The sequence below is a fragment of the Neodiprion lecontei genome, chromosome 6, assembly GCF_021901455.1.
Source record: "Neodiprion lecontei isolate iyNeoLeco1 chromosome 6, iyNeoLeco1.1, whole genome shotgun sequence".
NCBI lineage: Eukaryota > Metazoa > Arthropoda > Insecta > Hymenoptera > Diprionidae > Neodiprion > Neodiprion lecontei.
This window is the reverse complement of record NC_060265.1, coordinates 20,978,852-21,005,033: the sequence shown is the minus strand read 5'-3', so window position 1 is coordinate 21,005,033 and position 26,182 is coordinate 20,978,852. Positions and strand designations below refer to the sequence as shown.

The following is a 26,182-nucleotide window of genomic DNA, read 5'->3' as shown; positions in this document are numbered from 1 at the left end:
TCGAAAAGACAGCAGTTTTTCGTACTTGAGAACCCTCTCTTACGCAGTTTTTGAAAGCTCTCCCCCTCTCTTTGTTTCTCTGCGGATATTTGTCACGTACCAAGCACCTACGCGAAGGTTTGTGAAGGTGGCCGCGAGTCCCGAGTTGATGGTATGCCTTGTTACCGCGGAACCCCCGGAGTCCTGGCACCTCCCTTGGGTAATACCGCATACAATTATATCCACCGAAAACATGCATTATGTATAGACCGCTGCCCGCACAATCGTAGATCATGTCGCAGGGTTGGTTAACTCTGCAAATGATCCTCCTTCCTGAGTGCTGCCAATCAAATGTGCCAACTCCTACTGTTGTTAGTTTACGTCGCCGAACATCCGACTAGAGGTGCTGAGCAAGAAACAAAATACAGTCGTTGAAAAACGCCGTCTTCTGTTTTTTAATCTCGACACCGCGGGTTTAGATTCAAATTTGAATTCGTTTAACCATGTATCAAGCGACTATATTTTAATTACCGATAAATCGATTTCAGATACACGAATATCTTGCTATCTTGATAATCGGGATAAACTTTATTGAATGTACATCGTGCCCTCTAATAAATTAAATATTAGATTTCTGATTTAGTTTTAGTTAAATGAAATATGATATAATTATACGTTTACGGTATGCATATGTATATTTATTCGTACTCATAGGTGTGAAGAAAAAATGAGGACCATACCATACACCCAGTGATGACATAGAGCACACTTTATTTTTTAATTATTTATAATAATCATTTAGCATTGACCGAAATTGTATGTCTTATATTTTCTTTATTCAGAGTTTTAATAATTATATAGTAGATTAATTTACCAATAAGTACAATTAATCATTATGTATTGTCTTGAAAGTATCACTGTGCTGCATCCCCTGGTCATTTCATTGACTACAGTTAATAACAAGTAATAATCGTAGGGCTATATTTATTATGTATGTATAGTTATTAACAATTGAGAGAAACTGACGTTACTTCTCAGCAAATATAGAATCAAAATTAATAACGTCAAATGTTAAAATTTGGTACGGGCAATGGTTCCTGGCTCTTAACAGAACCAGACACAGAATAATTGCAGAAATCGGTGACCACGGATGCCCAGTGCTTTACAACTTATTTACAGAGACTAAGCAAACTTCAGTTTATTCGGTCTCCAAGCAGTTAGATTATAATTAGATTACAGAGCGTTTCGCGACTTAAATACAATACGGGTTTTTAATCTTTGTTCGTTTAATATAGCTACTTATATGCACTATTCGAGACTGTAAAGTATATTTGAATTTGTGTTTTGATTTACTTTTTGCTTGCCATATACGCAACCATAAAAATATTAACATTTCCCTTTTCTTATTTTACTCGTTTATTTCCAATTAGTTTATCACTTTTTTTCATTTTCCCACTCAAATTCTTTCCCTACAATATTTGTTCCGTAGAAATACGATACCAAGCTACATTATCAGACTTTGTAAATAATTCAGGTGAAATGTCGCTTAAGATTTTCAAAACAATAAAGAATTTTTGCTTGCACATCTTTTTCTGCATGATTGTGTAAATTGTTTTTTTCTGAGTGAATCTACCCCGTGCTATAATTAACTTACGAAACGGACCATAGAACAATATTCAACATTTAACAATAGCCAACATTTATAGAATAAGATACCAATTTAGTATTTATAATTAATTTCAGTGTATATCTTTATAGTAGATAATTGTTTTCTTTAATTGCTTCAGTTCGCGGCAAATCTGACAATAATATTAACTTTGCTTGGGATTTGATTGCTCTATGTTTATTCAATGTATTAAGTATTGCAACGACGTCAATAAATTGTCAAACAAATTTTTTCTGATAGACATTATTATACAGATTGTACACCAAGTATTCGTCCCATTCTTAACACACAATTTGACGTCAAATTACGGACTTTGCTTTGCGTTATTAAGAAAATTTATTTGTAATTTTTCAACAACACAAACCACTGGATTTTCAGAATGTTATGTATTTTGAAGTTTTCGTTAAAATGAGCTACTTCAATTTGGAAGTTTCCAACGAGTGTCTTGGTTTTTTCTTGTTAATTCTAACGTTGGAGTCCAACTGTATGTTTACAATTAGCACAATGACCTAGGTACAATCGATTCACTTTTTCACTGCCCATGTTCATCATTCCTTCTAAGAGTACACCAGAGAAACTTGAGCGAAGTTTGAGTAATCTCAACGTCGTTATATGTTTAAGGTTATGCGCGGATTGAATAACAATAATAATATTAATATTAATAATCATCATCATTTTCCCGGAACAGCCTTGAGGATAATTTTGTTCAGTAATATTTCATTTTATTGCTAACTATGCAACAATTTGACAGCCGAATTGACCAGTTACGCGACTGAACGTTCTGTTCAACTTTTCATATAATATATATAATTATTGATTTATGGCCTATATAGGTATGTATAACATTACACAATCATTATGTTTAGCAAGTATCGCTCAAAGTATACATCCTCCTAACCACGTGGCGTACGAATAACTAAAAATTACTTTCATTGTTCTGACAGGTGATTCGCGCAAGTTTGTATATTATTAAATATATATAATATATATGTATACAATATATGTGTGCATATATTATGTTTACGTATTTGTTACTGTAATATATGTATACATATATGATATAACACTGATCATTTGTATTTTTGTTTTTATTCTCGTGTTTGTTTTTTTCGGTTCTGTTCTTTTTTTTACATTAAACGCAATGCGATAATACACTATAATCTTATTTTTCGTGATACAATGTAATATAACGTACATGTAAATGTGCACTCTCTTTTTCTTGCATAACAGAGTACGTGTACTACGCACAAACTAAAGAAAGCGAGACGCGCGACACTTTCGACGAATGTGTTGTCGTTTATTATATTTTTGTACCTATTTAAATATTACTATGTAAATACGTGTACAAGAGGCGCGAAATTGGACAGCAGCCCTCCTGATCCAAAGCCTGGATCCAGGAGATCAATAATGATTTTCCCACTGTATCGAGTAGTGATATTAGGTTCCTATCCTTGACGACAAGGTTTTGCAGATTGAGGGTAGAGTAGGTTTGGGGGAGAGGAAGGATTTCGAAATTGAATTAATCCGCGAGAGTATCACGCGTCAATTTGCTACATTATATTCTCAATAGACGCACTGCAAGTTGCGATATTGTATTATAATTTCTCTCCCATACTCTGGAATTAAGGTCCACACGAATTCTGGGATAGGTGAAAATTATCCTAAACTATATGTATATATGTATATAATCCTGTAAGATCTATCGGATTGTAATTATTAATTAATTAATTAATCAATTAAAATTGATCTACCTAATTACCCTAAATAAAAAACGTCTATACATATACGGATAAAGAAGTCGACTAAAATTATATCCGGTATTATCTTATAATTCCTCGTCACGGTATATACGCCTCAGCACGCCTCTGCAACGACAAAAGTTGATCCCAAAAGAGGAGTAACTCTCGTCAAACAATTTCCAAAATATACGGAAACTGCCCGTTGTGCAGCCAGAATAGCGTAGCACGAATAAACGCGAGTAGAATGGCGTTTTAATATTACAAATCGCGAACATGTAAATGAGAGTGTAAAAGGAAAAAGAGTACAGAGAACTCAACGTCTCAATATATAGTGTGTTTACCAGCAAGGAATACCTGGCGTTCGGCCAAATCAAGTAAGAGACACAGAAAATATTGGAGGGTAGTAAAACATAATTTCAAATTTGAATGTGTCGGGTTAGGAAAATGTAGTACATGTACTTAATATGGAGTGAAGAAGAGTATAGAGATATAGTATATGTATGCGGGAATTCTTACGTCGACAAACGATATATATATACCAATTGTAAAGATATAAGGTATAACATTATGTACACGTAACATGCGGAGAGAAGCTGCGCTTCCTTGTGTTTGTAGGTGATTACAACTGTCGAGAGGATGAAGATTTTCATGTTATAACGTAATTAATAATTATAATATGATTGATTAATTAATATTAACGAATTAATCAATTATATAGGGATAATAGTCGTAACTGGTTAGGTTATTTTGGTGGTAGACATGAATAATACGCGGTTTTCCTTTGGTTCATCAAGTGACGGTTGTGTTTTATGGCAACGGCACGACGACTTGGACGTAGGTCACCGGAAAGTATCCAGTGCGTCCGTTCACGCTGCCTTCGTACCAATTCTCGTCGATCTTATTGAGCAGGGTGATCGTATCATTTTCCTGAAACAGAAGAAACGCGTTGAAAACTTATAATCACAATCGATTCCTCAGTATTTGCGCAGTAACAATTTGGCAATATAGAAATGCTCTTCGTGTGAATTTTTTTCCTCTCGACAGAATTACATATAATAGTTAAATGAAATCAAGTAGGAAATGAAATACGCCCTACCTTAAATCCGAGTTCGCCTGGATTCTCTGGTTCAAAATCATAAAGGGCAGTGCAGCACGGCTGCCTGTTCATTGGCGTCCTGGCTGGCGACTTACTTGGAGACGGCAGTGGCGATGCTAAAATTTATTGACCATTAGTCGAATATTAACATCGAATTTGTTATATAAAATGATCGATAACGACATGGATAACAGTGACGACAACGGTACAGCATTGATAACAATGAACGTAAAGTGCGAAGCCCGTGACGAGTTGTGTGGTGAAACAATTGTTGATTTTAAATTCCATTGTATCTAGAGTTTTTTTGGGTAATCCTTTCTACGCGTACGCACCTTTCAATTCAATACCAATTTTCAATAAGCTGTATCGATGCTGGAGTTATTACAGATAAAATAATGCATGCTCGATGCTCGTGCTGGTAACAATATCATATCGATAATAATTATACCGAAGAACTACTATCATATTATAAAAACCGACTACATTTGCATTGATATATTATGAGTGATGTAAAATCTGGCTCGATTGGATTGATTTCTAGAACGGTTGTCGCTGCGATTTCTTGCGCAGGCGGAAAATAGAGGAAAAACGGGAGACGGCCAAACTTTTGGAGCTAGTAACAAACTATCGTATATATATATATATATGAATGCACACGAAGGCAAAGAAGGGGTGATCAATGTTGTATGACCAATTGGAACTGCAGTACCGAGTGACACATTAATGAACATAAATTCATTTACTCGATAATTGATCGAGTCCTGTTGACTAATTTATGATCTGAATAATTAATAAGTAGCCAGACTGGCGGGTTCAGGGACACGCGTGCACGTATCTCCAGTTAAAGAAGAAGAGTTGGTACCATTATATGGAGCATACCGGGCAGGGTTTATGCGCGGATGAAACGCAGGGAAGAGGTCAATTGCAGACTTGACTGGTCTTGTTGGGGGGGAAAGGGAGCCAGAGAAGGAGAAGGAGAAGAAAAGAAATTAACGAGGTATAAACGAGGGTTTATGCGTGTGTTGAAGAAAGGAAAAAGCAGACGTGAAGTGATAGAAGAATGGGAGAAGGAAAGGGGGGAATGGAATATCATGAGAGAAATGAGATTGAAGATCTAGTGACTTGAACAGCCCCATGCAGAAACAATTTACCATTAGTGGACTGTGGCGGTTGTCCAGCTGGGAATAATTCGAGCTGCGAACGCTTTGCGTCCCCGTGAACCGGAGATCCGGCCCGACTTGACCCTATGGTGTGTCAGAAGGACAAAGAAATATAAGTACAGATATAGTTATGCACACAGAGCGGCAAGTTGAACGAAATATACCGTGAAATAATATTAAAATTGTAAGAGAAATGGGGAGGTAAGAAAAATTGAATGATTATCAATCGAAGAAATTATCGATGTCTCTTTTTGTTTTTTTCTCTTTCTAAAAAGGAGAATTTTTGTTTATACTGGTGAAATAACAAGAGCGGGAACTTTATAAGATGTAAATTTCGAAACGAGTACAAAAATATTTAGGCCAAGGTAAAATATACCTGAAGAAATTGGAGAGATTAGGACTAAGAGAAAAATAAAATAAATAAAAAGAAAGCACAGTTTGCGACTTGTAGAACCTGCAGATAGTAAAGTTACAGTGCAACGGGCAAGTGAGAGAACCAAGTAATTCGAAGAAGAAAAAGATTAGAGATAGACGAATTGAACGTGCGTCGGATGATCAAACTCGATCCAGTTCAATACTCGTTATTGTTCTTCAGAGACACTCCGACGATTTTTTAGTCACGTTAGAAACGGGCCACAAAAGTGTTAAACGGGTTCGGAACTGACGAATGGTATTTTTTTTTTCTAATTGGGACGAGGTTTGTTAACACAACAATCAGCATGGGCGGTTAACGAGTACAATGACATACAATTATACAATTATATCACGGATATAATATTTATGAAGCAGGAGAGTAGAACGTTTTGTTAGCAGAACATAATGGACATAAGGAGCGTGGAGAAAAGTATAATCACGCTGGTAAACAATGCTGTAAAATTGTTTTTTTTAATTTGTCATATCATTTAATAATATGGAAGTTACGGATTGTCAACGATCACTTTTCTCCTCGCGATCAATATACTTTATACAATAAGTATGATAATTGATACCAAATGTCAAACAAGTTGATTCACACTTAGATAAGTAGTTGCAAAAAGTATAAAACAAAAATACCACAGTATATTATTATTATATGCAAGACACAGGACAATACTTAGGCCTTGGTGTACACGTGATTTTACAAAATATGGATAGAAGATTGAAAATTTTTAAGTAGCAGCACGTGCCAGAATCATTTCACAGACCTTCCACGCAATTTTAATCAAACCACAGAACTATATCAGTGATCAGGTTGAAGAAAAAAAAAAATTTGAATGTCGAATGCATGAAGAATATCGATGTGGCCATAAAGAAATGACTTGTGACAAAAAAAAAATCAAAAACAAACTGTCCAAATCAGTTTAACCAATTTCAGTGGAAGGCCTGTGATAGCGGATTACAAAAATACAAACTCACGAGTACGACGCGGAAGTAATGGGCACATTTAAGTGGATCGATATCAGTGACGAATGTATGCGAATTTATTAAAATGTTACATGTAAAAAGACTCGTGCAGCTCTTACCGTGTAAGGAATAATTCCCACCGTTCATGTCAGAGATTCCTTCAACGTTCAGATCGGCGAGTGTCTTCGGAACGAATTCCAATTTTGGTCGGTTCGCCGCCTCGTCTTTCCTGCGCAATGATCACAAAAGTAATATTAGCGATTTTGATTTACGATTCGAGTGCCAGAGGTTTGCGCGAGAATTTATACATCGAACTCTCGCGTTATATTGCGCTCAATTATTGCGACATAACAATGTGTCTACCTACTTGATGAACAATGTTTCCGTAAGCACTTTCAGAATTTCGGTACACTGCTGATGGTACTCAAGCAGGGCTTCGCTGAATGTGGCCAACTGGGCGACTTGCTCCACCTGCGGATACAGATTCCAACAATTATTTTCGATTCATAATAAACATGCGTTTGCAGGGCTTTCCGCGTCAACTGTACCGAATTTGCCGATCGCTGAATAGTTTGATGTTTCGAGGAATCAGAACGTATTGATTTAAATTCAATCACAGTGATTCTTAACGTTTAAATTGAGACTTATTGGCGAAAGAAGTTGAGATCTAAGGTTGTAAAATATTTCCTCAAAGAGTATAACGAAAAATGATCCACAGAATTTTTTCACGCGCCTTAATCTGTCTCAATATCATACGATGGTAAAAAAATAGAAGTCGTATTATATTTCGCACGCTTACGGAAAAAAGTAGCACAATTGACGAAGAAAGAAAGCGCCGCGGTAGCTGTGCGATAATTGATCATAGATTAAGGAAGCGGCCAATTAATCATGCCATTTTCAAGGTTCGAATAATTAACAACGTCCGCAAGGACGAAAGTGCCAAGTTGGAAAAGAAAAATGAAATAGAAAACGGAAAGAATGGTGATAGAACATATTAATAGTGACACGTACGTCATTTTCTAGAAGATTGAACATCCCCATCTGAGCGAGATGCAGGCTTTCGGCAAACTTTTCTTCAGCCTGGCGTATTTCGTCGTCTGAAACGTGAGAACCTGTACGCAAAGGTTGCGCCATAAGAGTGTTAAGTGTTGTTCTACAAGGTTGCCTACCAGCTATTATCTATGATCTATGTATGCTCTATCATTCTTGATATCTATGAATATGCATGGGATATATGTACAGGTGATGCTGCGATGGGATACAAAAAATGGCTATAAAACAGCGCGAACAAAACATGACAGGGTGGCAACTGAATCTCTATCACGAAATTCCCCGACCTTTCCACGTTTTCCATAGGAAAATCTTATAATTTTCCCTGACCAATTCGGATAAATTGGTTACCAGTAAATTGAAGAAAATATAGGTATTTTCCATATAGTTTTTTTTTAATAAAAGTACAAACTGTCACTTGGATCACACTGTCCCTTCTAGCCGATGCGCCCAATCGTTTGTAAGGTAATATTTAGGAATATTCAAAGTTTGAAGAGAACCTTCTAGCGATGGTAAAAAAATTTGTGTTCGATCTAATTTATCTAAAGCTTAAACAAAAAATATAATAAACGATTCCCTGATTTTCCGCAAAAACCCCAGACAGTTTCCTGACTACTCCAAAATTTCAGAATTCCATGACATTTCGAGGTTTTTCAGAATTCCCTGACCAGTGACCACCCTGCATGACGAGGAAGGCTGTGGATGATGGTGTTGGTGATCAAAGCATTCGCATCCACCGTTTCAAAGTCGACGAACTGTCTTTTCAACTTTCTCTACATACTTTGGCGCTGCTCCGATAACCACGTTTACAACATTAAATTACCGACTTTTGTCGGCATGCAGGATCGCGGCAGCTTTGATCACAATTACATCATTCGTGCTTGGAAGTTGTTTCGTGTCTAACTGAGGGATCAACGTCGAAACGGAAAAAATGGTGGCAAGTTCACCCCAATTAAACGAGTACGTATACGTATTATAGTATATATTCTTTTTGACCCAGCTGCCGTTGAAACGGTGTAAAAATAAACCTCCTTAGCTCTCTTTCGTTACATCCCAACGTTCTGTATTTCACAGAAGAAACCCTTGACCCAGTGGATGTGGTGAGAAGTGAGAAGCTTTCAAGATTTCAATTAGTAAAAAATTGAATTCACATTCAAAAATGAAAGAAAATCGAATTATTGGTTCCTATCGAACACATCGTCTAAATCACGGAAAGGAATGTCAGGCTCGTTTGAAATTAGCGTTAACTTTAAAATTTTATCATTTGGAACGAGCAAGGACTCGAGTGCTCCTCACTTCAACACTACCAGGTTCCGGGATCCTTTTGATTAACCAAAACTGCGGGCAACGTGCAACCAGACAACCCGAATCTATATCACTGTAGCACATACTCCGAACATCTCATTTGCCACATGCCTGTAGCGGGTATTCGCATTCCAAAATGTTATTAAAAAATAGCAAACTACCAATGTTGCACGCGGCTAACAAACGTGCACCCGCGTAATCGCATCGACCTAGGTCATACTCGTGTATCAGGGGCTTTTGTCGGGATGCTACTCGTGCTGGGAATCGGTGATATCGAGGGAGCCAATGTGCCAACCTTCAAACAACGCTCTATAACGTAGAAACTGAGTTGGGTTCAATGAAAAATGCATCGTTATGAGAAAACGCAAATCCGTGCTCTCTGACTTTGGTAACTGGGCTGCTAGACTTGGGATATATTCGAAACTCGCGCGCAGTGATATCATCAGGATGAACGTAAACGTATATTTATCAACGCTGTGCGATTAATCGATTCATCAATGATTTCGGTTAATAGTTTTTTCCATTAATCGATTAATCGACGGTTTCGATTGATAGTTTTTTCGATTAATCGAAGTTCCCTCATGATAGACGAGTATAATTCGAACATGGTAAGTGACTTACGAGTAATAGATAAACGATTGACCTGCAGAATTATTCTGAGGCAACTTTGATTCGTCGAGAAAAAACGATTAATCGAAACCGTCGATTAGTCGATTAATCGGATAAACGATTAATCGAAAAACTCAATTATTCGATTCATTGAAAAACCGGCTGATCGAAACCGCCGATTAATCGAATAATCACACAGCACTAATATTTATTGCCGTTAGCCTCGCGGCAACGGAGAATCGACTCGAATCGCGTATTTCGAAAATGCCCGCATCCATTCTTCGACATTTTATACCTGCTTCAATCTCGTACTCTCCGTTTAAAAATTTCTAATCATAGGACAACGCACAGGTATACGGAACAAAAATTGCTGTTGCATTTACTGATTTGGAACTGGCGCACTTTTGTTGATTACGTTACTGCAATTTTTGTAACTGCGATTTTTCTCCGTAATAAATTGGAATGTCGATCTAGTATCACGGAGAATTTCTAGCGGTAACTTTGAGGGAGAAAACTGTAGTAACTCGAAAAAAAAAATTTCACCCAGTTCTTCATTTTTTCGGAGAGGAATCTTATTTACGCCGCCCTAGTTTAATCGCAACTCTTTCCACTCGAATCTTATTATTTTTGCTCATTTTTCTTTGTCCGTACTCTTCTTTTCGCTCTAAACTTTTTTACCCATTTAATAACGCACCGATACCTTATACGTTCTGTTTCATCCGCAATACTCCTCGTTTCGACGACAGTCTGCATCTTCTATTTTCTTATTTCTTTTGCTTCGCGTAAAAAAAACGACAACATTTCTCTACTGCGAACCGTCTAACAGTAGGAATTTTTCTCTTCTTCGTTTCTAAAGCCTGCAGCATTCGCCATCGCCTTTCGACTCGTCTTTTTACCATCCCGTATATTCCGAGATTCCTCTTGTCGTACGTACGTTTCTTGTACCTTTCCTTGCGCTTTTTGCGTTTCTCCCTACTTTATTGTATTTTATACAACTACGTTTGTAAAATTGCACCTCTCGTCCTTCTCAATATCTTTTACAAACGGCAGTCTCGTTTTTCTCGACACGATCGAACGTGGAAGATTTTCGATCGTCTATCACGGCGTGGAAAAAAAAATCACGATACAGCTGACGTTACGTAAGAAGACTGATAGTCAAATTTTGAGCTTTTCGACATCACTCGCGAATCTACAAAATCGATGATTCCTGTTCTCGAATGATATTTGGGAAAATCGTCGCTCTGCTCACGTGTATAAAAATTCTTTATCCTACTTATTTGCATTCGATTTTATACCCGCAGCGTCTCGTCGTTTAGTAGGTTAGCTGACATAAAAGTTATGTCAAAGTACGATTAGCATCACGGCAGTTTTTGATCGATCAACTTTATACACCCGCTGCGCAGGTCGTCAAAGGGCTTCGCGGATACATAAGCGAGAAATCATTCACTCCATTCATTCGTCGTTTATTTTTACTTGCACATTTTCAGTCTCGGCACCGCCGTAAGTGAAAATATTTACAGCGAAAGAATAATTAGACTATTACTTTTTTCATTTATCTTTTTTGTTGCGCTCGCAAAACTTTTACGTCGCGTTAACAACGATTTTCCATCAAAGTTTATAACATGCCGAGGTACAAGAGACGCGGCCTATTACTCGCAGATCCAGTTATAACTTCCAACGACAAATGCAACTTTTAATTAGGGACGTATAATACTCATATTATACGTATATACATAATATGTACATTACTTTTTCTTTATTGTTATAAATAACACTTTAATACACACGGGGTTTGGGTCGGAATGAAAATTACCTCCGTAATGGGGAAATATCGCTAGATTTTCGATTTTCTACACGAACAATGCAGCTTGCATATATATATATTACACTTTTGACACTGCGAAGAGAAGATTATACGGGATACAACAAGCATTTCCAAACTACGTCGTTTCACTTTAGTCCTTGCGATACGACCCCTTGGATATTGCAGTGATAAATTTGATTCGAACCACACCGTGTATAATCAACGTACCGACAGAAGTTGATGCGGGACTTGATCGAGCCGGACTTCCGAAATGTGGACTAGCAGCCCTTTTCCCAGCAGCTAATTTAGGTGTTTAATCGGCACGTTTAGTAGCGAGAAATCATTTAGGAAACAAAATTTATTAATTTCTTTTTTTTTTTGTCATTTTTGAATAAAATTATACAGATTAAATAATTATAGCAATAACGTGTGTATTCTGGTATATACCAGGGGTGTACGAATAGCGGTCGGATTAAATCGAATCAAATATTTGAGTATTCGAATGGTTCAACTGGGTCGATTAATTGGAATATTTCAAATAATTATAATACTTGGAGTTATTCAAATTATTCGGTTGTTCGACAATTTACGACCCTCAGAAATTGCTGAACACTATTTTACGCCAGCAGGAATTAGTCAAAACATTCGAACGATGTATTTAAAGACTCGGATAATCGAATATCACAATTCAATTGGTATCGAAAATTATTCGCAAACCCCTAGTATACGTATTATACAATGTAATACAGGTACGACATGCATACGCAGTGGAGATACGTAGAGGGTGAACGTGTCGAATTAAATGCGATCATTCACTATTCTGCAGCATATATGGCAATAATAACCGCATGCGATAAACTTGTGTAGAAATTGGTTTACAAGTAATATAGACATAGGATATGTGCACTTGATCTATACTGCAGTGACAAATAATAAAATATACAGCCCGCTCGGTTCATGCCACGTGCATAAATATAGGATTCAAAAACTGGACGATTTTATTTCGATTTTATATTCGATTCAAATCTAGATGCGATGTTAACGTTTAATGTCCTTTTTTCGTTGGTTATTTTTTTTTTTTTTTCTTCTTCTTCTTTTTTTTCACTACTCATTGTTCATTTTTCACCGCCGCGACAAACAAGGTTAACGAGATCAAACATATATCATATAAAACCCTGTAAGTGACAATAATGTAAGTGTATATATATATGTTCATATAACAGCGTTATGCCTTAGCCTTCGACTTCTGCAGCCGCTTACTGTACAGGTTATACCTTCGAGAAAATCCAATTCGCGTTATTCGTTTTGGGCTTTAACACATAAACACGCACACTCACACACCCCTCCGAGTGAATTGAAAATATATTGGCTTTCCTATTCTTTCTTTTCAATTCGAGGAGGGGGGGGGGGGGGGGGGAGGTTGCTAATCAACGCTCAGGCAGATCAGCACAGGTATAATAACAACGCAACGGTAGAGTTTTACGGTAGTAATAAGTCCGCCGATTGATTGATCGTATAAAACGCGGCAAATCCAGGATCTGGAGTGAAAAAATGATACGTCGAAGATCTCAGGGGGAGGCGGGATTGAAATTCCGAATTTGAAAAGTTCCGAAAGAGTCAGATTCCGATTTTTTGGTGGCAAAACTTAAAGTGCGGAAACGCTTGGTGAATCATCATCACATTGATCTTTCTTTGTTTTTGATTTTCGAGTTTTTTACATCCACTCGTTGCGTAAACTACGCTGTGTGAAAATGTTTTAATTTTCGGAATTTTACACTCTGGAGACTTTATTGTTCGCAATTTCGTTCTATCGGAACTTTACTTTCCGGAAATTTGCTGTATGGTAACTTGAATTTTCGAAACTTTGAGTCATCGGGTTTCCCAATATTTAAAACTTTGTTACTTCGTCAAAGTTTGATTTCTCTACTTCAAGTTTCGCCATAAAATAATTCGGAATCAGGCGCTTTCGGAGCTTTTCAAATTCGGAACTTCAACTTCCCGCCACCTCGAGGGTCGTTGGATACCCTGATACGTAATTTAATTGTGTAACGCTATTCCCACAAACGTATTATGAAAAAAGGCAGATCGGCAGATCAACCGTCGCGTTTGAATACTATAATTATATCCCGATAATTGGACAATGCTTGTTAGTACACATCGTGAATCGACGACTCGTCGAGTTTGTTCTTAAAATACTTGCGAATCTCCGCAGCCATGTTGCATCAAACTCTTACCTTTCGCTTGCCGCCTCCGCTTGCAGTCAAAGTCCAGTCTTCGCCCTTGAAGTTTCTTCCGATGATGCTGAAACACAGTGTGCAACGAGAACGGTTGTATACGACGTACGCCTCTACGCTCGGCATTATCTGCAAGGCGTCCTCGAGAGGCGGTTGGAACTTTTTTAATATATCTCGCTCACCATGACTTCCTTCAGGTCCTTCGTCTGCAGATGGTGTAGAGGCTCGAGGAAGTTTTGTTTGATGTTGTCGTCCAAAGAATATTTCACGTCGGCCATCTGCTTCATCGCGTCGCCCATTTCGATTAGCGCGAGACCTGAATGAATAACTCTTCGTAAAAAATGATGGCCTCGAATCGGAGCGAAGGGAGTTAAACCTTACACTCCCCCAACCGGCAGTAATAACCGGGTTAATAAAGAGAACAATGCTCCAGAGTTTATTAAAACCGGAGTGCCTATTATAGTGGCGTGTAAACCCCCCAGTATTTCCAGGTTCTATAACGAAGAAGCTTATAGTCATTTCGACCGGAATACGAAACGTCGTCTGATTTTACCAAAGAAATAAAAGTTCAATTTCTGATCGTGAGCTAAGCGATTGCTTTTCTTTTCGTTCAATATCGTTCGGAAATATTTTTGCCAGTCTACGTTAATTGTAAGTGTCACGGTGTAAGAAAACAAGGCGTGTCAGTACCGAAGACCGATTTTAGTTCAGTCTGCGCATATCCAAGATGACGTCACAGAAATCACGTAAATAGGTTACTTATTTATTTCCCGATATTCCGTTTGCTGAAAATGCCACTTTGTGCAGTCAATAGTTATAAAAATAATAATATAAACAGTAAACACTAAAGGACAAAATATCGAGCCTATATGACGTCATCCCGGATATGTATTCTAATTGGTTCAACTAAAGCGTATACGCATTGTTTCACCCTGTTTCTTTACATCTTGATAAATATAAGAAAACCGTCGATTTTTCTGGCGTTATTGAAAAATAATACGTGAGAGGCTTCGGGCGATTTTGTACGAAGAAATATAACGAATCCCAGTAAACCGGTCAATTTTCCTTCCGTAAAACATTGGAAAATAAGCACCCGAGGCTCGGAATATTTTCCTTTTTATATCCGTGGATTAACGACGATTCTCAGAATGAACCTTACACGAGGAGAAGCGAGCTTTTTTTACTGACCAAAAATACTGTCTTCGCCCATTTTCTTCCCATAAAGTTGCATGCATTCACCGAGCACCCCTTCGGGCTGAGGATAAGTCGACGCTTTCGCTTGTCCGCTGAGTTTGCTGATACCCTTGACGGCTGCCATTTTCGCCCTCGCCGTCGGATTTGGTTGTAGAAATTCTTTAGTTTTCATCTGGAGTTCTTCCACCAGTTCGCAGGTCACGTCCGTTTTCTAACGACACGAATATCAAATTTCATTCGAAATTATACAAACACGGCGTGCGTTTCTCGTTTCCTCAGCTTGGATTTTAAAGAATCAGTATAATTGGTCTAGCGATACGCGCGCTTCGTTTCGGATAACAACCCAATTGAATATCTTTGCTTGGGTTTCTGCTTTCGAATTTTTATTCAAATATATTATCTATAGGGTCTAAATGCTCGTACGTACTGCTCATAAAAAAAACTTGCGCGAATTGAAAATTCGGGAAATTTAATTGTGGAGGAATCTAATCCTCGGAGTGAAAATTCAATTACAAAAACAGCGAAACTAATGTATACCAAAAACTAACAACACCATGAATAATTGGCGGTGTTTGAGATTTGTCATGCAAGATCGGCAGAATGTTATAATTTTCAAAAGCTCTATACATGCGGATTAAAAAAATGGTGTATTCGATAAAATGGATTATACTCAAGGCTAAAAATTATGAGGCTGAAGTGAGTATCTAACGTTATTGTAACTATTGACGTGTCGGAAAAATCGTAAATTCACAATTTTCGGAAGGTCTGAAATGCAGTAAATTATAATAAAACACAAAATATTTATATTTCGAAAACTCAACTACTTTAAACTCACTATAAAACTTAAAAATAGTGATACTCCCCCTTATGTTACGATGTGTTAACGGTACACGAACTTCAGCACCATTGAAAATTATATTTACTCTCTCCTTCACATTCCGAAAATTTTTTCGAAAATGGCATGCCATTCCTGCTTTATGGTGTACCGTGAGTAACCGACAAGCTCAAGAATTCATCTCGTATATGATAAATTTGCGACGAATACCGCTGAGACCCGAGCTTTTCGCGAAGATTAAAATACTTGGGATGACAAAATACAACGAATAAAACAGAAAAGGTCAAAGACTAAAAACCGTTACGCGTTTTTAAGCTGATGGGCAAGTAGTTTTTTCGTCATAGCGATTAGGAAATAAATGTGGCAAGTACGCGAATCCTCGTGCTTTGAAATAAAAAAATATATATATATATATATGTGTGTGTGTGTATATATGTATACGAACCCTTTCCATGTCGACGAAATCGACGTCGAGTTTTGTTCCCTCGGCGCCGCCCATCTTCTCCGTCATATACTGTAAAGAAAAGAGAAAAATAATATTACACATAACATGTACGAGTGCTTGCAGCGTAAATTTAGAACGCTCTGCACACCACATTGCAGTTGATGACAATTCCTTGTATAAATATCCCCTTAATGCAAGTTCAAGTCTAAATCCTGGTGCTCACCAGCGAGTATCTCGTTATCGTGTAGGTTTAGCGATAAGTTTTAAGGCACCCGCTAATCTCAGACTGACGATATGAGAGTACGAACCCTTTATACTTATATGCATATGTACGCGAATCTGCAAGTAATTCTCATTGCGCGAGTTAACTCCGCATGGTCTTCATTCATCCACACACACATACGCACACATCGCGTGTATATACTTGTAATAATTTCTGTAACGATTCTGTCAAAACGTATTTATACGTGGGCTGGCTGCATATACGAGTATCCGATGCACATACTCCCACACAATCCGCTATCTGCAGCCTCTCGTGTGGAGAAACCTCGTATAGCGACGCAGAAATGAAGACTGGAAAGAATCGGTTATACGATTGATCTGCTCGCACGAAATCGGATTTGACAAGCTCTGAACGAGAAATGTAATTTTTTACAATATGCAGGGTATAATAATGAAGAAACCTTCGTTTCCGTTAAATTCGACAAATTGAGTTGAAAAATAATGTAATAAAAGTAATTAGTGGGAATAATTGTCAACGGCCAGATCGTAATTGACATTGGAAAATATGAAAAAATTTTCTGTTTGCGACGACGAAAAATCCTCGCGCAAATAAGACGGCATAATTATTCTACGTCTCGCAATTGTGTAAAAGTCATCGTAAAAAAGAAGAACCGTCAGACCTACCCGGCATGTACTTCTTTGTGGTGAAAAAGTAATAATTCGACGAATGAAAATGTTTAGTATCATTATTTCCGTGCGGTAAGATCGACAAGACGTCGGATAGAAGATGATGATGAGAAGGAGAAGGAGAAGGAGAGAGGAAAATAAATTTGTCAGGCGTGAGAGGCAGCCCCTACACGGATACGAAAATGAGTTAAAGAACGGTGTGCAAAGAATAAAATCGAGACCGGACTGAAATTATTTAGTATTCGTTCTATATCGACCAATTGTTGCAAATTCTTTACGAGTTTCGGCCGTGCGATTATTGGGGGTGAAATTCAGTTGAAAACATCGAATGGTGGCAGCGCTGCTCTGCGCGTTTCAGAAGCTGGTAATTGAATTCCTATTTCGTACGACGTATCGCGGGGGCTTCCCTTGCTCGACGGAAACGGAGGCGTGCAATATGGAATAGAGAAAAAGCGAAAGAGAAGAAACAAAAAAAAAAAAGAGAAAAAAAAAGAAAGGAAGGAAGGAAGTAAGAAAAACGAGAGCGAGAGTGAATGTAGGGAGGGGGGGGGGGGGGGGGGGGAGAAAGAGAGAGAGAGAGAGAATTGCTACGCAGCTGCAATTGTTGGTTCGAAAGGAGCTGTAAGGATGGAGAACAAGGAGGAGAGAATCTCTACCCGTGTAGCCGACTAAGGAGAGAGGCGAGGGTTGGATCAATATCTGTTTAGGTTGGATCTACCGTGAGTGAGCGTTCAGCTTTTACTTCTACATATGCGAGATTTGAAATGCTGCCAGAAGAAGTCGACGCCGCATTCGCGGGTTTGCTCGTATCACCGGAAGGTGCCAAGAACCCTGTCTCGCAAATCTTTTACGTTGCGCGAAAATCACCAAACGATTGTGAGAAAAGTCGCCGTTTCTTTGACTAAAGCGGAAAACGTATCAACGGCAATTCTTTTTTCTAATAAGAAAATTATCGAAATATTTACCCTATTTTATTCGTACTTCTTGAAGCTCATGTTTCCCTTCGTCGGACGCAAAGACTTTGTCCCTGTATCTGTATACTTATAAAGAGTTAGACTATGTAGTTAGTCCACGTTAAAACAAGTTAGACCAAGAGTTAGACTGTAGAATTTGGCCATCGATACCCCCGTTTCTCGGGTGGATCGCGATCAGTAACGACGACGGTTTTGTATTTATCTTTGTTAATTAATAACGCGCTCTTTTGCATAAACTGTGCCGTGACAACAAACAAAAAAATGTTACTAGCACAATTTAAGATATAAACAATTTGAGAAAAAGGCTTGTAGATGATTTTGACACGATTCTAATGTATTTGGACTCATTTTTCTCGCGTACCAAATCACTACAAATTGTCTGAATAACGATTAACAAATCTTATGTTAAATTTGTTCCACCGTACCTACAGAAATCCATTTTTATCCGCTCTGGAAATCGTTATTTGTAAAGTATGTTTCGGACTGTCTCTGAAGATCTTTATGGTGAATAAAATCAGTCTAAATACATTAGAATCTCAATAAAAAAACTAGAGTTTAATGATTTTTAATATTTTCGTCGTAAAACCTATTCTCAAATTGTTGTGTTAATCGAATTTGATCAGACTCGTTATGCTATAAATAGAAATGTTGTTTCGTTCAAGTTCACTATCATCGACGCAAACGACATTGCTGGAGCTTTCGTAAACGTTTTTTCCTCGTTTCCTTACTTTTGATTCAGATTACAGTCCGGCCGGTTCATCCTTAAAAAATCGTTCTGCACGTTTCAGTTATAGGATTACGCAAGCACTCATAGAATATAAAATTACAAAACCACACGCTTTGAGGATAGAATTTAAGAAACTTGCGGCGACGTTTTCTCTCTCAACAAAGGTAAAATAAAATGTAAACTCTACACGCCTGAGGTCTTTGTGCGCGATAGCTTTGAAATAAATTATACATAAAGCATTACAAAGATCGTTAGTAATTTGACAAAGAGGTTTGGTTTAAAGCAGAAATGGGAAAAAAACAAATGGTAAGAAAAACAGGGTAAATTAATTATACGACAGAAATTCGCCCGGAGTTTGAGCCTCATTTTCTCCTCTCTGTTATTCATCTCTTCGCCTTCCATTCGAATGTCAGCAGAGGTGAAAAAATATATGGATCGTATACACCAGGGTGTAAATTGCAGTGTACAATGTAGCGTGTTGTAATTGCGCTAATGGCCGTGCCGGCGAACGATTGAAACGGGAGTCGAGGAGTGTGGAAATAAAACACTGTACCCAGTAATAAACTGGATATTACATTGCTGACTGAACAAACAATGTTAAAACAAACAAGCGGTGTAAAAATTGATTTAACATCAAAACTCCCGTGAAGTTCAATCCTCCTGCGCGATATTCTTCGGCGCGAGTATCGCGTTCGATAAATATAATTGCGTGACGAAGGAATCGATAACGAGTGGCAAAAACGAGGGAGCCAGTATCGTAAAAAAAAAAAGAGAAGAAACAAGACTAAGAGAAAGATGGAAACGAGCCAACGTCACCGTTTTAGAACAGAACGATATTACAGAACAAGTCGCAACCCCCTGTAACAGAATCGACGCGTTAGTCACGTACACACGTTATACCTCGCGTGCATGCTCCATGAGAATATATAGGTATACACACACGACATGCAAATAGGATTATAGAAGTTAGAATTCGTGCAAATTCAGCGTTATTTAATTTTTTCAATTTTTTTTTTTTTTTATCACATATTTTTGCGCTCTCCTTTAATTCGGTTTCTCTTTGATATTTTTTCGCAACCGCTACTCGACACGAGATTATCACCGAAGCCTCGTTAGTGGTAATTACAAAAATTTTCCGAGACGATGGGAAAGAGCGAGGAACGACAAAGGTTAGGGGTTAATATCGAAACGCGAGGAATACGTATGCATACGCTTAATCCCTAGGTGTGTACAATAACGATTGCAAATTTTTGCAGGGATTCGCGTGGGCGCGAATATTATAACCAGCACAGCTCTTACAGCCGTACACAGGCAGAGCAAAGCACCCTCCCCTGTAATACGCAGAAGCGCAATTCTGTCCCGCTTCCGCCCCCGCGACCATGACCCATATCCCATCACCGAATGACCCAGATAAGGTATTTCCACCGTGGAAAACGTTGCCTGGGTAAAGGTCATTCCAGAGTAAATTTGACCCAGATTTACGATATTAAATATAGGCTGTTTCGCGTAAAAATAATTTACGATTTTTCAACGTGGCGACCCCCTTAAAAGTTTTTCTAGGTTAGAAGAATAATCCTGTGAAAATATTAGCGTTCTACGGTATGTGGAAGATGGCGTTCATATGATTTTTCGCTTTTTTCAGATTTATTATTTCTTATCTGATATTTATTTTCAATCCTAAGATCACGACCCGTAACACGACAATATATCAACCGGAAATTGGATTCTCCTGAATCAAAAGTTCATGTTAAATTGTAACTATTTTGAAAGATTTAATTGATGATAAATAAGTTCTCAGATAAACTTCTCAATCAACTGGAGACTTAATATTACAAGTGTGGGTCTGAATTGTGACGTAAGTTGATATTATGATCGATGTGAGCGATAGAAAAGAAAACTATTCACGATACTTGATAAATTAAAAAAAAAATTATAACAGTGAAAAATCAACTGAGCGCGAACTTCCACGTAACGTAGAACTCTCATCTTTTGACAGAACCTTTCTTTCAAACTGAATAAACTTTTTAAAGAGTTGCATGGGAGAAAGTTCCAAACTATTTTTTTCTAATCACCATAATATATATATATATATACACATATATATAAGGCGAATAAATTTCTACGCAGTATCGTTAAATCCGACATAAAGTTGATAAAGATGATAGCTAATTTACGTGTAAATGGCAATACGAATATCGTATTTCAATCGTCATTGGGAAGGACGAAGAAATGTAGGTGAAAAAAATAATAATCATCGAGCGAACGTCTCGGTCGGATTTGATTGTTCTTGATGCTGACTGTTGCAAGGTTGAGTGCAAATGAGCAGCTGCGAGGGTCGGCGGACCCCTAGTCTTATCGCATCCCAAGAAATAAATCGAATTCGCGGATACTTGAAGGGGTTGAAACCAGTCAGGCGGATATTCCTTGTTCGATTAGAACCGAGTCAGTTGGGCATTTTCCGCCAGCCGGAATTAATGGAAGGGGAATTATCTAAGTATATCGCAACTAATTCATTGCACGTCCATTATTCCGCATCCCGGTTCCGACCCATGCTACCACATGATTTTACAAATCTAGCCGGGTGCCCTTAAATTATCCCCAGACAGTTTTAAGGTTCTTCGTGCGTGGGAGTAAAACACACGGTAAAAAGGCGCTGCATGTAACTAATCACCGACGTATCAAGCGTTACGGCGTGTTAAAAAAATACCACATGGAAATAAACTTATGATGACGTCATACCGATTCACTGATTAAATGTCATCAGCAATGGCGGAATACTTCTTTTTGACATTAATTATATCTATAATCATAACCAACGTCGATAGAATCGACGACTGTTAGAAAAAAGTTATATAATCATAAGGTGGTGATGACGACGAGCCTACGAGTCACAATTAAGAATCAATCACCCGTTCGTTTGGTAGTGAAGTAAAGTTGTATGATTGAATAGAAATTCAATGTCTGGATAACGTTCAAGGTGCGTTGAATAATAAATCCTAGCGGAAAACTCCGTGAGTTACTTTTAACGTGTAGAATTTCAATTCAAGTGAATTGACAAGTTGAAAACAAATAAACAAAGCAGAGTTAACGCAGCATAAACGCTGATAGAAATATGGTAAAATAAACGTAGCAACTGATTGTCTGAGACTAAAAAGTTGCGATATGGTAACGTTTAAAAAAAAGAGAATTATTTAATGGATTTCATTATCGTTGGCTACTGATCGCGGTTGTGCAGTTGAGATTGGCGATTATTCCTATTAAAATCTTGCAGAAACATGATGGAATTCGGACAATGCTTTCAGATCGCGAGGAATACTTCGAGTGAAGTTGTATCTGCGATCGAAACTTCATTCGAAGAGGATTACAATTGCTAAAAGTAATTAACCTAACCCAGCTTTCGCAAGCTTAGCCTTTCTGAATGTCGTGCTTCTTTTTCTACTTATTTTCTGTATGTAGGTAACTAAAATAAAATGGTCTTATTGAGTGGATCGCTCAGACGAACGCGATTATTACGTACGTTATTATAATAAAAGTAGTGTTATAAAATACAGTGAAGAACCGAGGTTCTTATATCAGATAAATCTATGATAAGAATATCGGAGTAACGAGTTTCAAGGAATATTTCATTTCAAACATTTCGAGTAAGAATTCTAAGCGCCTCGCAGCTCTTCACTAATGCCTATATATTAAATTATGATGAGAAATTGCTAGGGAGTTAATTGTTTTCAAGTGACGATGGAAAATAAATGTGAAATCCGAAACTGTATGAATTACAGCAAACTTCTTATGAGGATGAAGTAAGTAACGCTATTATAAACATGCATGTTTAGGAAAAATCGTTACTACAAATCTTTCGGAATGTCTGAAATTCAGTAAACCACGATAAACAAAATATACTCTTATTTTGAAAGGCCGACGCCTTAAAAGTCATTCTAAATTTGCGCAACAATGATTTATCCCCTGAAATTTCGATATACCATAACTTTCATAACTTCTTGGTCATAAAACGAGGTTTAAGGTTGCAAGAAGGAGATGTGAAAACTATGAATTTCCGGACATAGTCGGCATTATTTTTATATTCTGCTTTGCTGATGGCAAACTTCTGAGGCTGCTAACGATGTGACTTCAGCAGAAACACATACCAACATTCTGCAGATACGACGGCGGGACGTGTTCTTAGCAACAACACGCGATGAACAAGGAAAGGAACTTCCCGATCATTGATGTAAGTTATAATCAGGTAATAAGTTATGTAAGCAGCGAGTGGGCACGAGGTATAATGACTAAACCGCGATAGCGAGTTGCAGAAAATTTCGGGTTAGCTGGAAAAGTCAATTAGGATATCCGCGGGGAACTGTATAAATAAATTAGTAAGCCACGGAATATTAAATAGACCGTGAGCAACGTTAATCGATTGCCGGATTTATGCAAGAATACATATGTACAATACCGAGACTATATTTATACGTGCGTATAAGGGAATTCAATACAAAAGATATGAACCAGATGTTGAAATTGATTCAGCTGGGAATTATCGAGCAGACTCCGAGTTCGTTATGGCGAATTCATTTCAACGGCATTACGAATTCGTCCAAACTCACCTGATTCGCCTTGTTAATTTGTTTCTTGAGTCCAGCGAACGCCATGATTCTGCCGTGGCTTTGCCAAGTCCTCTCTAATTAGCCAAGTAAGCCTGAAACAGAAAGACGTTTTTTCGACGTTGCATTATATATCAAACTTGTAGTGCTCCGAGAAATTGTCTGGTAAAATAATGATAGCGGGTCTAGCTTATGCGAGAATTGAGCACACTCGCGTGACAAAAACAGAGGTTGAATGTGGAGCTGAGTAATAATCGTGCCATATGTGGATCCTAAAGCGAAGGAAGAATCGAGACCGCATACTTTTAAATTCACATAACAACCGTGCTTCCACGGTTGTAAAACGTCCTTTCAAGAATTCTCAAAGCACCTTGTAACTCGACGCCTGCACCTCTCGAAACGGATTCTTCTTTATCGCTTGAATATAGATCTTAATATGTTAGATATCGAAAGGTTCCGGCCTCAAAGAACCGTAGACGGGTTACTCGTCGGCAATGAATCTAAATCTTTATTATTAGATATAAATAGCTGGCTCGAGCGTCGGTCGGAGTGAATGATGTTCGCCTGACATCATCCGAACCCCGACATTCAGACGCGAGCCTTAACCGTTGGTAAAAACCGACTACGATTGCATTGTACCCGAGAGAAGGAGAGGAATCGCGATGATTATGCGGCGATGAAAACGAAGTCGGACAGAGAATTCCGCCATTGTAAAGAATCGAGCGAGCGAGCGGTTAAATAAAGACGGGCGAGAATCTACAGGGAGTGTGATTAAAAATCGTGACATATTTCAAGTCCAAGTTTACGCTGTACCAACTTGTCAATGAAACCGATGCCAATGGCTTGACGTACGACTGCACGCTTCTACGCAAGTCTCGTTGATCGGGTTAGAGAAATGTAGTATGTAATTGCGCGTAACGGACGGTACGTGGAAAAGAAATCGGATAATCATTACCTGAGAAAAATTCGGGAACGAGGAGAAGAAGAGGCGGCGAAAGCGAATCTGCGCGTTATCACCCCGATACGTCCTCTCGTTACGTTATCCTTTATCCTGCGGTCTTGATAAACCACCTGACCGACCGACTACTGACGCCGGGGCTTTGGGCCGTTCAGAAATTGACTCCGTCGCGTGGATTTAAGCACTGCAAGGCTCCTTCGGGCTCTCCGACCTCGTAGGGGTAGTTTTAACCGTGCGATCGATAGCGGAACGGCTCTCTCGCCAACCCCCATGCGCCAACCCTCCGGACTACGCTGCTGTAGTACGCGGTGACTTGGAAAGGCCAACCGCCGTCGCGTCAGGAGGCTTCGATACCGCTCTTCAATTATCGCCCGACCAGCGTAAGATAAAGAACACGACGTTACGCCCCCCGATGACTGTGCGTACATCCGTTTCGAATACACCCCCGCAGATTCTCAATGCGGGTAGTTTCACGTCCGGATGCATTTACGAACGCTTTCGATTTTCAAAACGTGTACACCTAAAAGCCAATTGTCCGTTATCCGTTATTGTAAGTCCGAATGTTAATAAAACGATGAAACTCCAACGTTACCATATTTAGGAATTAGGGGGCGGAATGACGATCGAATTTTCCGTTCAAAGATCCTTTCACTATACGCGCTGCGTTTCTGGAGTTCGGACTAGCGACGACGAAATGATGGAGGGAGGGAGGGGGGCGTAGTGTTTTGTTAGACCGATTGAATGAGACCAACGATTCGTTATACTTGTCTCTGTACAGTTCTTGCCTATTCATCTTGACAGTTCCCTAACGCCGATAACTTATCTTGAAGTATTATCATCGTTTCGGTCGGATTACGGATTGCAAATTACAAGCGGTACGAGACAGCCAATCAAAGGCGGGCGGTGCGTCGGTAGCTAACAATGAGATGGTTAGCACGTTCTCTAATCACTATCGGAAGCGTTGTTTCTTCGACATTTAATGTGATATATGAAACGAGTCACGCGTCTAAAACAATTAGTTCAAGATGTAGATTATGGCCGATATTATTTACGCTCAGAGATTTAGATGTGATAATTTCCGTTTTTGAAAGGATGACACAGAGGAAGAATGTTCAAATTGTTCGAATTATCCGTCACGGATGAGATGGTATATGACGAAATATCATTCCTCTCGTTAGGCAACTTCCCGAGAATATCATTTCAGTACTGATATAATAATTTTTATTTAACTTACCTTATTATTTATTTGATATACCGAGTCCTGTTTCAATTGTAGTTTCTAACCCCCCGCACAGATTTGACACACAAGAAACAGCTGTTTGTTAGTTCAGCAGTTGATTACCAGGAGGCCTTCTCACAAGCAGTTTCCCAATCATTTTCAAAACATCCGACAGATGGAACTGGTCGTCGTGGTCACGTGATACTCTTCAGGGTCAGTTCGCAAGATTCAAACCGGTGAAAAACGAAACTTTCCACGCGGATGATTACTATGGATTGCAGAATTATATTGTAAACAA

At 38.4% G+C, this 26,182-nt stretch overlaps 1 protein-coding gene across 6 annotated transcripts; it reads right to left on the bottom strand.

Moving 5' to 3' along the window:
* Window positions 1-730: 730 nt before the first annotated feature.
* On the bottom strand, window positions 731-25,995 carry LOC107221426 (endophilin-A). 6 transcript variants are annotated; one of them, XM_015660413.2, is made up of 13 exons: window positions 25,900-25,995; window positions 23,711-23,802; window positions 16,500-16,568; window positions 15,214-15,430; window positions 14,208-14,341; window positions 14,026-14,092; window positions 12,020-12,091; window positions 8,035-8,135; window positions 7,391-7,494; window positions 7,143-7,252; window positions 5,632-5,724; window positions 4,481-4,596; window positions 731-4,311 (listed from the first exon to the last, which is right to left on the bottom strand). In XM_015660413.2, exons 2-13 carry the CDS (start codon window positions 23,753-23,755, stop codon window positions 4,192-4,194), a joined length of 1,248 nt encoding a protein of 415 aa, XP_015515899.1. In that variant the 5' UTR covers window positions 23,756-23,802; window positions 25,900-25,995; the 3' UTR covers window positions 731-4,191. The 6 variants fall into 6 exon arrangements, with proteins under 6 accessions (XP_015515899.1, XP_015515898.1, XP_015515901.1 ...); XM_015660412.2 differs by lacking the exon at window positions 25,900-25,995 and adding an exon at window positions 24,663-25,177; XM_015660415.2 differs by lacking the exon at window positions 25,900-25,995 and adding an exon at window positions 24,663-25,167 and having other exon boundaries at window positions 8,035-8,120.
* Between the last annotated feature and the right edge of the window lie 187 nt (window positions 25,996-26,182).